The 15739-nt window shown below is 38.9% G+C and overlaps 1 protein-coding gene across 3 annotated transcripts in view; it reads left to right on the top strand.

The window, feature by feature from the left end:
• The window catches only part of NFKB1 (nuclear factor kappa B subunit 1), a 159139-nt gene that overhangs the window by 104063 nt on the left and 39337 nt on the right, over nt 1–15739 (top strand). For all 3 annotated transcript variants that reach the window (XM_069093942.1, XM_069093941.1, XM_069093943.1), the window contains 3 exons: nt 7178–7326; nt 13567–13730; nt 15318–15476. In XM_069093942.1, coding sequence (XP_068950043.1) covers nt 7178–7326; nt 13567–13730; nt 15318–15476 — 472 coding nt within the window. The remainder of the gene's footprint in view (nt 1–7177; nt 7327–13566; nt 13731–15317; nt 15477–15739) is intronic.

Raw genomic sequence — 15739 nt, 5'->3', positions numbered from 1 at the left:
CCAATGCAAGTCCATACTACCTCTGTAACTTACATTTTTCAAAGTGTCTCTGGAACACTGAAATGTGAAGGAACTTACCCAGGCTCACATAGTGTGTGTGTGTGTGTCACAGGAAGGCCCTGATCCTCCCTCTTCCAGGCTTTCAGGACACAGTCCTGCCTATCCTTTATGATATGATACCGATAGCCCTAATATTGTTCTGAGTTGTACTATTATAAAACATAGCTTCTGTACCAGCATATGAAGTTATACCCAACTGAAGGTGACATTTTCAGAGTAAATGTCTCCCCTGAGTCACTGAGGTCACTGAGCCTCTGTGTGTGTGTGTGTGTGACATCGTTGTGTATCATCACATTTTAGCTTCTGCTTTCAGGTGGTGTTTGGGAAAGTCCATTTCCAGCCAGCTACCCCTCTGTGGAGATGCAATGTGGTTTCTCTAAAGACCTTTAGAGATGATGCCTTCCTATTCTTCCAGGCAGATCAAGAAATACATTAGTCACAGGCAGATTTTTCAGGTTCTTTACCTCAGAGAGACCTTCAAGTTCCTCATTCCTGACACTCTCGAATCTTGACGTGATAGAGTAAGAAAAAGTCAGCTAGCGTGTGATTGCTGTCACCTAGTGCCCCTTGAGGAAGTCCCAGAGTCTCTTGAGTGAAGTTTGTCACTGGCCTTGTTGCTGTTGAACCACTCTGCTTCATGTTGGGTTTTAGAATTTATGCAGCATGGAAGCCTTGTTCTGAGGCCTCTGCCATTGGTTGATCCAGGGTTAAGGGAAGCTGAGCTAAGGCAACACAAGCTGTGACAGGTCCTCCCAATCTGGAGAGGTTTCAAGTATGCGTCCAGTGTGTCTGTTGTGTGTGGACCAGTCTAGCTGAGTTCTGAAGGAAGCTGGCTCCTTGCTTGTTAAGAGATTTATTTGTTGGAGGGATTTCTTCCCCAATTAGACTTGCTTTTTAAAAGAAATAGTGATATCTGTTGGTTTGGTTTTTCTCGTTGTATTCATTTCCAGATATATATCTCCCTCTTCCCAGAGGATGCCTTCTCACGAAGAGTTTAAAAGATAAAGAAGGGGGTGGGTGGATTCAGCAAAACTAACCGAACATCAACCAAGTTGACAATTCCATGCAGAGGAATAGATTTTTTTTTTATTTAGAAAAACAACTACTGAATTATAAAACTAGCTAGCCATTACATGGTGCTTTAAGGGATTCGAGGCGCTTGTGTTTATTATCTCCATTTATCCTTACAGCAGCCCTGGGAGGTATGCTGCTCTTACTATGCCCATTTTGCAGATGATGAAAGTGAGACAGGCAGAGGGTAAGTGAGTTGCCCAGGGTCACACAGCTAGTAAGTAAATGAAGCTGGATTTGAATTCTGGTCTCTCTGACTCTTAAGTTCAGTGTTCTGTGCACTCTAGTACCATCTAGAGAGCTTCCAATCTGTGTTAGTAGAGAAACTACCCACAGTTTTGCCCAGAATGGTGATGGGCACAGTGACCACAATCATGCAAAGGAGAAAAGTATTGCAAGACATCAGAACTTGGCATATACCCTGGTATGTCAGAGACAAAGGCCAAGATCCCAGATATACAGAATATTTGTTGAAGCCCCTTTCATAGTGGTGTGGGACAGGCACAAAAACTGGAGGCCATCATTTGGGGAAATAAGCAAGCGAATGGTGGTATATGAACTTAGTGGCAATATTACTGTGCTATAAGAAGTGGTAAATATGAAGAATTCAGGGAAACACAAGAAGACCTCTATAAACTGATACAGATCAAAATAAGCAGGATGGGGAAAATCATTCACCCCATGAGCACAATAATATAAAGAAAAGGAACCTTCTAAAGCTTCAGAACTCTGATGAATGAGGCGACTAGTCACGAGTTCAGAAGATTCCTGGGGAAGCATGCCTCATCACTGCTGTCAGAGAGCTGGGGAGCCAGGGGCATGGTTGTCAGAAGAAGCCAGTAGTTTTGTTTTGATCAGTTGTCATTTTTTGTTTTAAAGGGAAAGCTTTGTGTATTTGTTTTGTGGATGGTATCAGTGGGAAGTCACAATGATGTGGGTCCAAAGAGAAAAGCGTCAATAAAACTTGGAGACAGATACAGAGAGAAAGAGAGAGAGAACACAAGAAAGACAGAAAAAGAGAGTGAGACAGAGAGAGAGGCAGGCGGATGGACAGAAAGACAGGGGGGAGAGGGAGGGAGAGAGAGAGGGAGAGATAGAGAGAGAACAAGACACACATACACACACAGAGACAGAGAGAATGAGTGAGTTAGATCTGATCAGTGCTGTGACCGTTCATGACTTATGAAGGCTGCTGGTGAAGCTTGAGTCCCTCCTTCCCATTAAGGTGCATACATACTTTGGAGATAGGTGGAAAGTTACAGAGAAGTTTAAAAAAAGATCTAACTATATTTTTCTGCCTTCCCCCAATTAAAAAAACACCTTTTAAAATAATAAATATAACAATTCCAAGTTTTAAACTTTTTTTGCTTTTTGGAGGACAGTTGGGGTTAAGTGACTTGCCAAGGTCACATGTCTGGTTTTTGTGTTAAGTGTCTGAGATCGCATTTGAACTCAGGTCCTCCTGACTCCAGGACTGGTGCTCTATTCACTGCATCACCTAGCTTCTCCAATTCCAAGTTTTTAAATGGCCTGACATTGTGTTTGTATATGGTTTAGTATAGTTTATTCCTCCTAGCCCACTTTAATGGAAATATGAAAGGCTGGGAGTCGGGAAATTTGCCACTTTGGGCAGATCATAATACTTCTCTGCGTCTTAGTTTCTTCATCTGTAAAATGAGCAGATTGAGCTAGATAATATTTAAAACCTCTTCCATTTCTAAAATTCCATGTTTCTGTGCTATCTCACTGGCTTAATTTTTACTACCTCTCTGGGAAGTTTTTGTTTAAGCCTTTAGTGAGAGGCTAAATATGGCAATGATTTACTGATAAGCTGGATGATTCCCTGTATGAAATTGCCAAAAGCCTGATAAACTACTCTAGCTTCAGCATGTTTTCTCAATAAACATGGTTTCTGTATTAGCGTTGCCTGCCTGCCAAGCCTACAGACCGATAGTTTTGAGTGTGAAAAAAATAAGCAAAAGGTTATTGCTTAAAATGTGAAAGAATCTCTGTGGTTACCATGTTTTAAGTCTATTGTCCAAAATTCCAGAAGCTTCTCAGTAGCCTGGAGCAAGTCTACTTTTTTGGTTGATAGTCTAATGAGAAGAATTCTTGCCTTAATTTCTGTGTTCAGTTTCTCCGGTGCATCCAGATGTCTTTGCCTTCAGGACTATAAGAAGGAATCAGCTATGTTATGGCTTCACCCCAACCCTGCCTACTCCAGTTTTCCTATAAACCTTTCTGATCATTTCCCTGACCCAACTCTTTATCTCCTTTTCAGTAGTAGGTAAATATAGCTAGCCAAGCAAAGTACGGAGAAGGCATGATTTTAACTTTTTTTTTTTTTTTTTAGAATCCTGCTATGGTATTCTAACAAAGCGTAATGGAGGTTGATACTTTTGTAGGATTACTCTTTTCTCAGAAGGGTTTCTTGAGCTGTATCCCCCCAATATATGGTTAAAACAGAATGATTCATACAAAGTTAGAATAGGGGGAGAGATGAAAAAAATCCATTCTACTCCAGCCAGACTTTTAAAAAAACATAGCTTCATTTTAACATGACTGACTCGTCTTGAATTAATAATAAAGATGGGCAGTCTAAGCCCCTAAGTAAACAAACATAAATGTACTCTGTTGAGAGACAAGCAGAATCCTTAATATGTATATATCCTGAAAGGAAAGGTAGGCTTTTGGGTTTTCTCCCAAGTTCGGTGCCAGGTTCTGCTGCTTCAGTCGCATCCCTGAAACAAAATGGTGAAGGCTGGAGTCAACGGATTTGGCCATATTGGGTGCCTGGTGACCAGGGCTCCATTCATCTCAGGTTGAGTAGACGTTGTGGCCATCAATGACCCCTTCATTGACATGGTTTATATGTTTCAGTATGATTCCACTCATGGCAAATTCAAGGGCACTGTCAAAGCAGAGAATGGGAAGCTGTTGATCAATGGAAAAGCCATTACCATCTTCCAGGAATGGGATCTCACCAGTATTAAATGGGGAGATGCTGGAGCCAAGTATGTTGTAGAGTCCACTGGAGTCTTCACCACCATGGAAAAGGCTGGGGCTCACTTGAAGGGTGGAGCCAAAAGGGTCATCATCTCTGCCCCTTGTGCTGATGCCCCAACGTTCGTGATGGGAGTGAACCTTCCCTTAAGATTGTCAGTAATGCTTCCTGCTCTACCAACTGCTTGGCCCCCTTGGCCAAGGTCATTCATGACAACTTTGGCATTGTGGAAGGACTCATGACTACAGTCCATGCCATTACTGCTACCCAGAAGCCAGTAGATGGCCCCTCTGGTAAGCTGTGGTGTGATGGGCGTGGTGCTGTCCAAAATATCATCCATGCTTCCACTGCTCCTGCTAAGGTTCTAGGCAAGGTCATGCCTGAGCTGAATGGGAAGCTCACAGGCATGGCCTTCCATGTTCCTACTCTTAATGTATCTGTTGTGGATCTGACCTGCCACCTGGAGAAACCTGCCAAATATGATATCAAGAAAGTGGTAAAGCAAGCATCAGAGGGACCTTTGAAGGACTTCTTGGGCTACACAGAGGACCAGGTTGTATCCTGTGACTTCAACAGCAATACTCACTCTTCTACCTTTGATGCTAGTGCTGGTATTGCCCTCAATGACCATTTTGTCAAGCTCATTTCCTGGTATGACAATGAGCATGGTTATAGCAAACGTGTAGTAGACCTCATGGTCTACATGGCCACCAGGGAGTAAAGTGGAAAGCCATGGATCTTCATCCCCAGCCAGAAAGAGAAGATCCGCCACTGGGGAGCCCACATTCCTAACATGTTCCTATACTAGGGATCCCATGTCCCATTCACATCCTTGTTCCAAAGCCCTGTAGTAGGGGGAAGAAGCCTAGAGTCCTGTATTGTGTGCCATCAATAAAGTCACCATATTCAGTGCAAAAAAAAAAAAAAGAAAGAAAGGTAAATGAAGTGAATCTGAATTCTGTGTAAGATGTTAACACATAGTAAAAATAAAGGATATTGATTTGGAAAGATTCAATTTTCCTTTGGATTTATGAAGAATTAACATCTGTTCAGGTTCAGAGTTGTAAAAGACTTTGTAAAAAAAATTTTTTTTTCTTCTTCTACATTAGGAAGTAGTTTTATGTACTCAAGTTACTTACCTTGGCCAGAAGAATGACTCTTCCTCTGGAATGAGGAAAATCTCACGAATTCAATTTGACAAATATTTATTGAGAGTTTACTGTATGCCGGGAACCCTACCTCTCCAAATTCCTTCAAGTTTCAGTTTGTGTCATTGTAAAGTCTTCTCTGTTATGCCTTCCCCCAAATCTCCACCCACCACATCGTTAGGTTTTTTTTTTTTTTTTTGCTGTCTCTACTTATCTAGTATTGAAATGTTTTTGTACAACTTGTCACGTGTCTCCATTGAGTGTAAACCCCCTTGGGCAGGGGCTAAGGGAGATACCATGCACAGCGGAAGAAGCATGGGCTCTGGGATCAGAGGACTTGGGTTCATATTCTGCCTCAGATGATTATTACCCGGGCAACTTTGGGCATGACACCCAGTCTCCCTGGGGCTCAATTTCCTCATCGGTAAATGGAGAAAAGTTGGGCAAGATGGCCCCAGAGGTACCTCTTAGGTCTATATCTTTGATCCTATGCCTACTAATGAGGGTTTTCTGTGCAATTAGTAGGTGCTAAATAAATGGGTTTTAGGGAAACAATCATTTGAACACAAAATTGAGAAAGGCATGGCCCCCACCCACAAGGAATCTTAGCCTAGTATGTGACAGGGATGGACATAATTGTCATGACAGGTGTATAATGTGATAGTGCATTAAGAAAAGTATCTGACGGATAGAATTCTAGGGCTTTGATTATTTAGATTGAATGAGAGTGGAAGTGGACAAACCAGTCCATTCTGTAGTTTGTGAGGGTATTGGGCAAAAGAGGACATTAAATTATTAATTGTATAATTATTATATTATAATATAGGCAGAAATATATAAATATTAATATATTACAGTTATATAATAATAAATTATTAACTAAATGAGAGTTCCATTATTTGGCAGGAAGCTCAGTCATTTTGGAGGGTCTCAGCTGGTTACATTTATTCTAATAGTGTTAGAGTATTTAGTCTTTTTCAGTGTGCTCCAGCATCAATCATGATTTTACCAACTTTGCTGGGTGTTGACCTAATGTGCTACTAGACTGGTCCTCTAGGCTTATATCCTCAGCAAAATGGAACAATACTAATCTCTATTTAGAAAAAAGAATTGGATATTATATTATGAGTTAACAAAAAGCAAGTGTTGATTCAAAGTAATTTGTTAATGGGGGATTATGGCTAGAATGTTGGTTAGCATAATTGTTATGCTGTATTATAACAGAGACTTTTATGAAATATAATATTGGTAAGCTTCACCCAAAGAAAAAGTAAGAAAAAAACTGTACCTCCCTCCCTTCTTGCAAACGGGCTTGGCGGGTGGGGGGAACTAAGGGTATGTATGCAGTGTTATATATATTGTCAGACACAGTTGATTTTTTTGGTTAATTTTGCTGCTTTTTTTCTCTTTCAATTTTTTTGTTACAAGAGATAGTCCTCTGAATAGGGGAAAGGAAGGGATAATTTCTGAAATGAAGGGAACATAGAAAACAAAAGACAAATTAATTTTAAGGAAAAGATAGCACTGGCATATAACAGAATAATTAAACCCAGAAATGGATAAGAACATAACATTTGGACTTTTGAGGATTAGATCTAAAAAATCAAGAAATACCTATTCATTTTTTTAGGTCTTAGGTTTCCAGCAATCAGTAATGGCCTCCTGTCCCAACCACCCATCAGTTCTTTTGCCCATTGCTGGGCAGTGCTCATATTTCATTGAAATTCATCACCCTTTATGTCAAACTATGACAGCTCTACCCAGGCCTCTTTCAAAAGGGTCCCACCCAGAGCCACTTCTCTCTGTGTTTCTATTGTTAATATTTTTGTTTCCATCATGTCAAAGTTTCCTTTGTTCATTGGTATTAAATTTTTTTTAATGTTTTCTCATTCAGATTTGCAATTATGTGGGGCCAGCAAAAGTCATTGTCCAGTTGGTCACCAATGGGAAGCACGTCCACCTGCATGCCCACAGCCTGGTAGGGAAGCACTGTGAGGACGGAATCTGCACTGTAACTGCTGGACCCAAGGACATGGTGGTGGGGTAAGTGATAGGGTCAGTAGAGTGGTTGGAAAGAGATGTGTAGAAGGAAGGAGGGGCCAAAACCTTCCTTAAAGGGAGCTATTTTGGGTAAAAATCCCCTTTTGGACATTTAGAAGGTTTTCTCAGGGAACTAAGCCTTCTTGCCATCATCTTAAAGGCCTCTCCATCATTTGTCTGGCACATATAGACACTTAGAAAATGCTTATTGGTAGGTTGATTTACTTACTTAGTGACTTTTTTCCGTGACTCAATTAATTTTCACTTACGGAATAAACAGTTGGGGAACATCTCAGAAAGGAGAAATAATTAGGATTGGTCTCCATCTTTTTTGCCTCTTAGAAGGTACTTACTGAAAGGCAAGAAGCAACAGATTTTTATTTTGCCATTTACTAGATTCAAAGCCAAAGAGGCTCACTTATTTATCCAAGAATAGATTGGACTTTTTTTTCATTTTAGAAGTTTTATAGAAACAATTTGAATCCAAAGATGAAAAAAAGCTCAATTAAAAAATTCGCATTTTTGAAACTTTGTGATCCTGGCTTAAACAAAGTTTATGCTGAAATCTCGGTTAATCTCTGTTGTTCATTCAAATGAGAGATGCTGTTTTAAATCACTGTAATTAAACTTAGAGCAGCATTGCAGACCTTGGGTTGAGCTCAAGTTTCAGTTTGGTTGTTAGTAGAGAGAGTTTGCTTTCATGTATGTTCTCTGCCATTTATTTCTTTGTTTGATGATGGGAATACTCAAGTGTGAAAATCCTAGCTAGAGAGACCCACTTCTTTTTAGTCACTAAAATCTGGTTCTTTTGATGTCAAAAGTCCTACTGCATTGAAGGAAGAAGCTTTAGTTGATATTAGAATTTCAAATTTGCGTCATCTGAACTTGTCATTTCTACAAACTCTTGAAAGACTGGGCCTGTTTGCCTTCACCCATCATAGGTGAGTCACTGTGATCTGTTCAGGAACTCCCTTCCTGTTCCTATTTGACCTCGGAGAAGTTTGAAAAGGCAAGGAGTTATAGAAATAATTGACCCCTTAATTATGAACCTGCTGGCTTATTAAAATAATCTCTTATTTATTGGAAATATATTTCAGTTTAATATATCTTAATTATCTCTCGGTTCAGAGCATCCTGTTCTTAAGGAGTTACAGGAGAAGTTAGTTTCCTTGAAACAAAGTCTATTGTTATGAAATCTCCAGGACATTGGATAGCTACGGACATGCCAGTAAATTGGTTGTCTCTGACATGGAAGCTTTTTTAGCAAGTTGTCAAGGGAACAGAAGCCATCGTGTAGGAAGTCAAGAAAACCTTCTGGTTATATCAGTCTTACTTCACCACTAGATGAGCAATGGGCATCTTATTCTTTGGGCCAATCAGTAAGGATTTACTGAGCACCTGCTCATATTCCAAGCACTCACTATACTGTGTGCTGGAAATTCTGCTACAAAAAGGAAATAGTCCCTGCCCTCAGACAGCTTGCATTTCCTAGTGCAGATGTTCTTAATTAAAATGTCATGGACTCCTTGGTTCATCTGGTGAAATCTGTGGATCTTGCTCTCAGAATAATGTCTTTAAAAGCATAAAGGAAAATATATTAGAGTGCAAAGGGAATAAATTTTACCAAAGTGCAGTTATCAAAATATTTTTGAGAAAAAGGTTCCTAGACCCCAGGATGAGGACCCCAGCTTTTAAGTGGAGATGTTTACATTTCCTAGTAGAAGATCTCATTGCAGTGAGGGACTGGAATGGAGAAAGGGCTGATTGGGAGATTTCAGTAACAGAAGCCAGGTTAACTAAACATGGAGAGTCCTCAAAGATACCAAGAGAGGACCCATTCTTCCCACATTAAATAAAGCAGCCCCTCAGGCTTGGCTTCTGAGCTGCATCACTAAGACACGTAACAAGTTTAAGCCAGAGTGATCATTTTCTGATTTTGCCCAACCTCATAGGAAACAGACTAAAGAAGATGACACCTTCAGGTTGGTTATAGCAGAACCGGGAGATATTGAATCAGTTAAATAGAGTTTATTTTTTCCCTTGAACCCTGCATTTTTAAATTGATTTCTAGCTCATTGGGAACTCATTTAAAATTCATTTTACAAAATGCTTTGTTCCCATAATTCCTTGAATGAGCATTTGCTTTGTGTACGTTTAGCAGATTATTGTTGGATATAGATATTATATTCTGTGTCAGTATTTTGGGGAGGCTATAATGTATAGAAAGACAGCATGCCAGAGAGAGTCAGACTTGAAATCAGGAAGACCTGGCTTCTGCCATATACTAGCGTCTCAGTTCATCATCAAATCAGCTATAAATTGCCAGCTCATTTGAATGGTAGATGGAGCTTGAACATTGGGCATTCTTTACATTGATGAAAATCACAGATTCAGACTGAAAAAAAATGGTATCATAATGAACAATTAACCAAACTGAGAATCTCCTCTGCTGCTTAATTCCCAATTTGGTTATATTTCCATTATGACTTAGATTAGATCAGGGATTCTCACCTTTTTTTTTTTGACATGGACCCCATTAGCAGCCTGGTAAAGCCTATAAAGTCCTTCTCAGAACAACAGATTTTTAAAGAATTCATAATTTTAAAAAATGCCACTTTCAGTTAGAGGTTAGTGAAAATAAAGATGCAATTTTTCCCATCTAAGTTCACAAATGTCCTCCCTTACTAAACTCTATACAAGTGTCGGGGCAGGGGGAAGAGGGGGAGGATTTCAGGTTAAGACCCCCATTGGGTGCCTAGGTGATGGAGTAACTAGAGCACCAGCCCTGGAGTTGGGAGGACCTGAGTTCAAGTCCAGCCTCAGACACTTAACACAAAAACTAGCCATGTGACCTTGGGCAAGTCACTTAACTCCAGCTGCCCTCCAAAAAGCCCCCCGCCCAAAATAAACAAATAACCCCCTGAACGAGATTATCTCCAAAGTCTTTTGCCTCCACAATTCTGTGATTCTTTGTTTATCCTGAAACAGCATAAAGTAAAATGAGCAAACTTGACATAATTTTTGTTTCTGCCGTATTACCGGCTACTATTTTGCCATTTTGATTTAATAGGCAAGAAGGTGATTTTTCACATGAAACATGGATGAACCTTGAAGTTGAGACTCGGGTTCCCTCAGTTGGTTTGTCAGTGATAGAACCATGCTATTCAGTCAGATCTCTCTAAATGTTTCTGGATTCAGAAGGAGACTTGGGCCCAGGGCAACAGCAAACTCAAAGAAAATGACATGGATTAAATATGGAAATAACCCCTTAACTTATTAAAAACAGAAACCATACTATGTCTGTGATACCTTCTCTCAACGTCATTGATGAAATGAGAAAGAGTTTCCATTTTCAAAAGCACAGTGGAATAATAGTTTTATTAGTTTTCAACTCTTCAGTTAGGTCTTTGTGAATGTGGTCAGGTTAGTTTGAGGGAGTTTGATTTTTTTCTTTTTGGTTTGTTTCTTGGGGCTTTTAGAGGAAAACGAGAAATAAAAAGGCAGAAGTTGCTTTCCTTTGGCCTTTTGAAATTGCCCAGCTAACACAAGCCCAGTTTGAGGCTTTCTTGGCTTGTTAGCCTGTTGGTTCAACAAGTTGTTTAGTTTTCAGGGTTTTTCAAATGCTGTAATATCAGTTGAGTTTCTTTAGATGTAGGGTTTTCTATGCCTTAGCATGCCCTCTGTAATAGCAAACTATCCTACCCTCCCTATATTGTGTCTGTTTAGAGCAGGGATTCTTTTTAAAAATCGTAAGCCCTTTTTAAATTATTTTTTTCAATTATCTTTTTTTTTTCAAGCATCTCGTTTTTCTTTTCATTTTAAAAAATGTGTGTGTCATTCCATATATAAGTCCGTCATCTCTCTGTCAGGACACTTCTTTCTGTCATCATTGAGCCTCTGGAATCATGACTGATCATTGGGTTGATCAGAATTCTTAAATCTTTCAAATTTTTTTTTCAACGTAGTGTTATGGTATAAATTATTCTTTGATATTCTGCTTATTCTGTTTTAGTCAATAGAGAATTATAATATAATAGCTAGCATTTAGATTGCCCTTTTTTTGTTGTTTGCAAAGTACTTTATATATATTAACTCATTTGATCCTCACAGCAACCCTGTGACAGGTACTGTCATCATTTCCATTGTGTAGAAGAGAAAACTGAGCTTAGTGACTTACCTAGGTTCACACAGCTAATAAATATCTGAGGCAAGATTCAAATTTAGATCTTCCTATCTCCAAATCTGTGCCTCGTAGGTGTCTCAAACTCCAAAACCATTTCTTTCCTCATTTCTTGCTACTATCAGAAATTGTTTCGCATTCCCCAATTATATGGACACCCCCTTAGTTTTTCCAGTTCTTTGCCATCACAAAAAAATTTGCTATAAATATTTTTGTGTAGAAAGGACCTTTTCCTATTTCTTTGATTTCCTTGGAGTATAGACCTAATAGTGGTCCTAATAGTGATATTACTAGGTATAGAGCAAATAGTGGTGTTGCTGGTCAGAAGGTATTTACAGTTTAGTCACTTTGGGGACACAGTTCTCTTACTTTCCAGAATAGTGGGATCAATTCAGAGCCCCACCAGCTGGACGTGAATGTGCCTATTTGGGGGCAGCCCCTCCAACATTTATCATTTTCCTTTTTTGTCACCTCTTCCAAACCAATGGGTATAAATTGGAACATCAGTTACTTTAACTTGCATTTCTCTAATTATTAATGATTTGATGCTTTTTTTAAATAAAAGCTTGGCTTTCTTTTCTTGAAAATTGCCCCTTCAAATCCATTTATGTCAATTGAGGAATGACTCTTATTCTTATAATTTCTTTATGCATCTTGGAAATGAGACCTTTATGAAAGAAACTTGGTTTGGGCAGGGATTCTTTGACTTCTTTTGGGTACATCTTTGACAGTTTGGTAATAATTATCAACCCCTTCTCAGAATAATGTTTCTATGTGAATAAAATAAAATACATAGTATGACAAAACAACTCAGCTGCATTAATTAAAAAACAATTCATGAATCCTTTGAAATCTAGCCCCAGAAGAAGAACTCTCCGACTTAAAGGATCATTAGTTTTTTTTTTTTTTTCCACATACAAAAAGTGGGGAGGTACTGGCCCTTTAGTCAAGGCTACCTGTGTGTACTAGATGCGTACCCAATGAATGTTGCTGCTGCTGCTGCTGCCATTCCAAATAGTGACATCTTTATTTTGACCTATAGTTGGGCAAATCAGTACTATTTTATATGAATCAATATCAGTACATTTTATATGGCAGAAATATCCCGATGGTCCACAAGATCACTGCATATGTTGTTTTTTAAAAGGCTCTGTGTTTTTAGCTTTCTTGCTGTCTCTGAGTAGCTCCTTCTCTGTCCACACATCAATGAATGTCTCTTTTTTGCTATCTTTATATTCTTTCTTTATCTTTCTCAGTATCTCTCTGGTATCTCTTTCGGCTCTCCATCAATTTTTCTGTCTTTTCCGTTTGAACAGTGTTAAACTTCTTGTCATTAATTAGGAAAAGTAGATAATTGGAACTTTTGTATTTCTCTGGTAGAAGACATCAAATTAAGTTGTTCTTTGATGGCCATGCCATTTGTTGTGTTACCTTGGGAAAGTCAATTAACTTCATTTTGCTTGTATGTAAAGTGAAGATGAAAATACTATGTCTGAGGTAGACACTTTGTAAGCCCTTAGAATGTAGTGTAAACATGAGTTCTTCCATTTATCTATGGCTCTTAATAGGAAAAGAAGGTTCCAAACCCCTACCCTACATATATTTCCTCAATCCTGAGGGTGAATTGAGCAGCCCAGGTTCTAAAAACATCTAGCTCCAGATCTTTGATCCTAGAATCTCTCTTAATTCCACAATTGCTAAATGAAATGTAGGATTCAAAATAAACCCTGCTCCAAATCCTGCCATCTGATCCTTGGGATATTTTTCCTTCAGTGCAGTAATCAAGCCTTTCTATTAGAATTGTTTATTATCTTTTATTATAATTATGTTATATAACATTATACTATATTATGTATAAAATATGTAATTATACATTATATATAATTTATATTGTTTATTACACTTGCACTTTGGAGGTAAGTTTCTAAATTCCCAACAGAGGGAGAAATATACTGCAAAAGAGTTAAAATTGCCTTGCTTCATTAATTATGCAGTTTTACCTTACTTGAATTGCACCAACTTACAGCAGCAAGTAGTTGTTTGATTCTTTGTGTTTATTGAAGGTTTGCAAATCTGGGTATACTTCATGTGACAAAGAAAAAAGTATATGAAACATTGGAAGCACGGATGACAGATGCCTGTATAAGGGGGTATAATCCTGGACTTTTAGTGCATCCAGAACTCACCTATTTGCAACCAGAAGGTGGTGGAGAAAGACAACTCACAGGTGAGTCTCTCTCTCTCTCTTGTCTTCTCTCTCTCTCTGTGTCTCTGTCTCTGTCTCTGTCTCTGTCTCTGTCTCTCTGTCTCTCTTTGTCTCTGTCTCTCTGTCTCTCTCTCTCTCTGTCTCTCTCTGTCTCTGTCTCTCTCTCTGTCTCTCTCTCTCTGTCTCTCTCTCTGTCTGTCTGTCTCTCTGTCTGTCTGTCTGTCTGTCTCTCTCTGTCTGTCTCTCTCTGTCTCTCTCTCTCTCTGTCTCTCTCTCTCTATCTCTCTCTCTCTCTCTAACCTTTATTCCATTGACTTTTGTCATGGATGCCAGAGGATGAGACCTGAGGCTAATATGTTGTTTTTTTTGGACAGTTTTCTCTTGGTTATTTTGCATAATACCACAGCTCAGACAGGTTAAGTGGTTTGTCCACAGTCAGCTACCTCATGTGTAAAACGGCATAAAGTCATTTACATCCCTAATTTGTGAGGTTCAAATGAGATAATGTATTTAAAATTCTTTTCAGGTGCAATCAAGATACTAGCTCTTACTATAGGAGCATATAGGAAAATTCAAATTTATGCTGTGCTGTTCAGAGCAAAGCAGAATTGAAGTAGCTCAAAAGAAATGTGAAATGCACAAATTTAGAGAATCCACCCCAAATGTTCACACAGATTATTTGTGCCTGACCTGTGGTAGAGAATTCCAAGCTCGTATTGGTCTGATCAGCCACAGTAGGACGCATTGTAACTTGGTCCTCTTTAAGAATGAAGGACAAGTAACCAATCATATAGGCAAGCCTGAATTTACACAGGAGATATGAAGAGGAAAAGTTTAAGAGAAAAAACATTGAGTTGCAGCTTTTCTGTCCATTTTTTCAGTTACTTTGTGTTGATGTAAATAATCCTATATCCTGTATTTTAGAAACTATTTTATTTCATTTAACTTTATTCTAAATCCATGCATTTCTAGCCTAGTGAGAGAAATGTCCAAAGCAGCCTTACTCTTCTCTTCCAGGTTCCCACCCTCCCCCTCCCCAGATAATTAGAGGTGGTATTTATAGGAATTTTGATCAAAGAAAAATGATGTAATCTATTAAAATAGTTTTGAGTTAACATTCCAGAACAATAGTCACTAGTCAGTTCCTTCCTTGACACTCCCCACAAGTGTTTTCCTGGAGTAAATCAAGGGGCACCTCTTCTCCCTCTGATCAATATCTTAATTTTTCCTGAATGGCCAAAGATGGGCTCGGGATGGGAAAGGCAGTGATTTTATCTGGACAGGAGGCTCTCCTTGTTCAAGATTTCATTTCCACTTTTAATCCATTTCCCTAAGAAAGCCTGCTTTTTCCTAACCTTTTAAACACACTTTTAGATTGGAAAAAGTCTGGGAAAGTTTTTTAAATGAAGGCAATATTTACAACTTTTTTAAAAAAATCATTATTTTCTCCTATTACAGAAATATTTACATCTTAAATGTTTCTAGGGAAACTGACAAGGAGGTTTTTAAATATGCTTCCACCCCTCAAAAGCATCACAGTTAAATGTCCTTTCCCTTCCTGAGTTTCCATTGAGTGTGGAATAAATGACCTGCTCCATTTATTCCTAGACAGGGAAAAGGAGATCATCCGACAGGCAGCTCTCCAGCAAACAAAAGAGATGGACCTGAGTGTGGTTCGATTGATGTTCACAGCCTTTCTTCCAGACAGCACAGGCAGCTTCACAAGAAGACTGGAGCCCGTGGTTTCAGATGCAATCTATGATAGCAGTAAGTACACACTCCCATAAGTGCAAATCTCAACCTTCTTAACTGAAAAACCAGACTTTCTTGATATGTGACTTCAGTCCATCCAGTGCCAGAGAGAAGCCTGGAAGGAGATTCTGTTGGTCCTCTGAGATGAAGAAAACACCATCAATTTTCCTCTGGGATCCTAATGGGATGGTGTGAAAAAAGTATTAAGTTCCTTCCCTTCACCTTATTCCTATTTCTTGACACCATGTATTCAAATGAGTACACAAGAAATGTTTATG

The sequence above is a fragment of the Petaurus breviceps genome, unplaced genomic scaffold (assembly GCF_028583685.1).
Source record: "Petaurus breviceps papuanus isolate PSGF00001 unplaced genomic scaffold, PetGlider_PUasm1.0 126, whole genome shotgun sequence".
In the NCBI taxonomy this organism is placed as follows: Eukaryota; Metazoa; Chordata; class Mammalia; order Diprotodontia; family Petauridae; genus Petaurus; species Petaurus breviceps.
The sequence above is the reverse complement of the archived record's forward strand: the minus strand, read 5'-3'. Positions and strand labels throughout refer to the sequence as shown.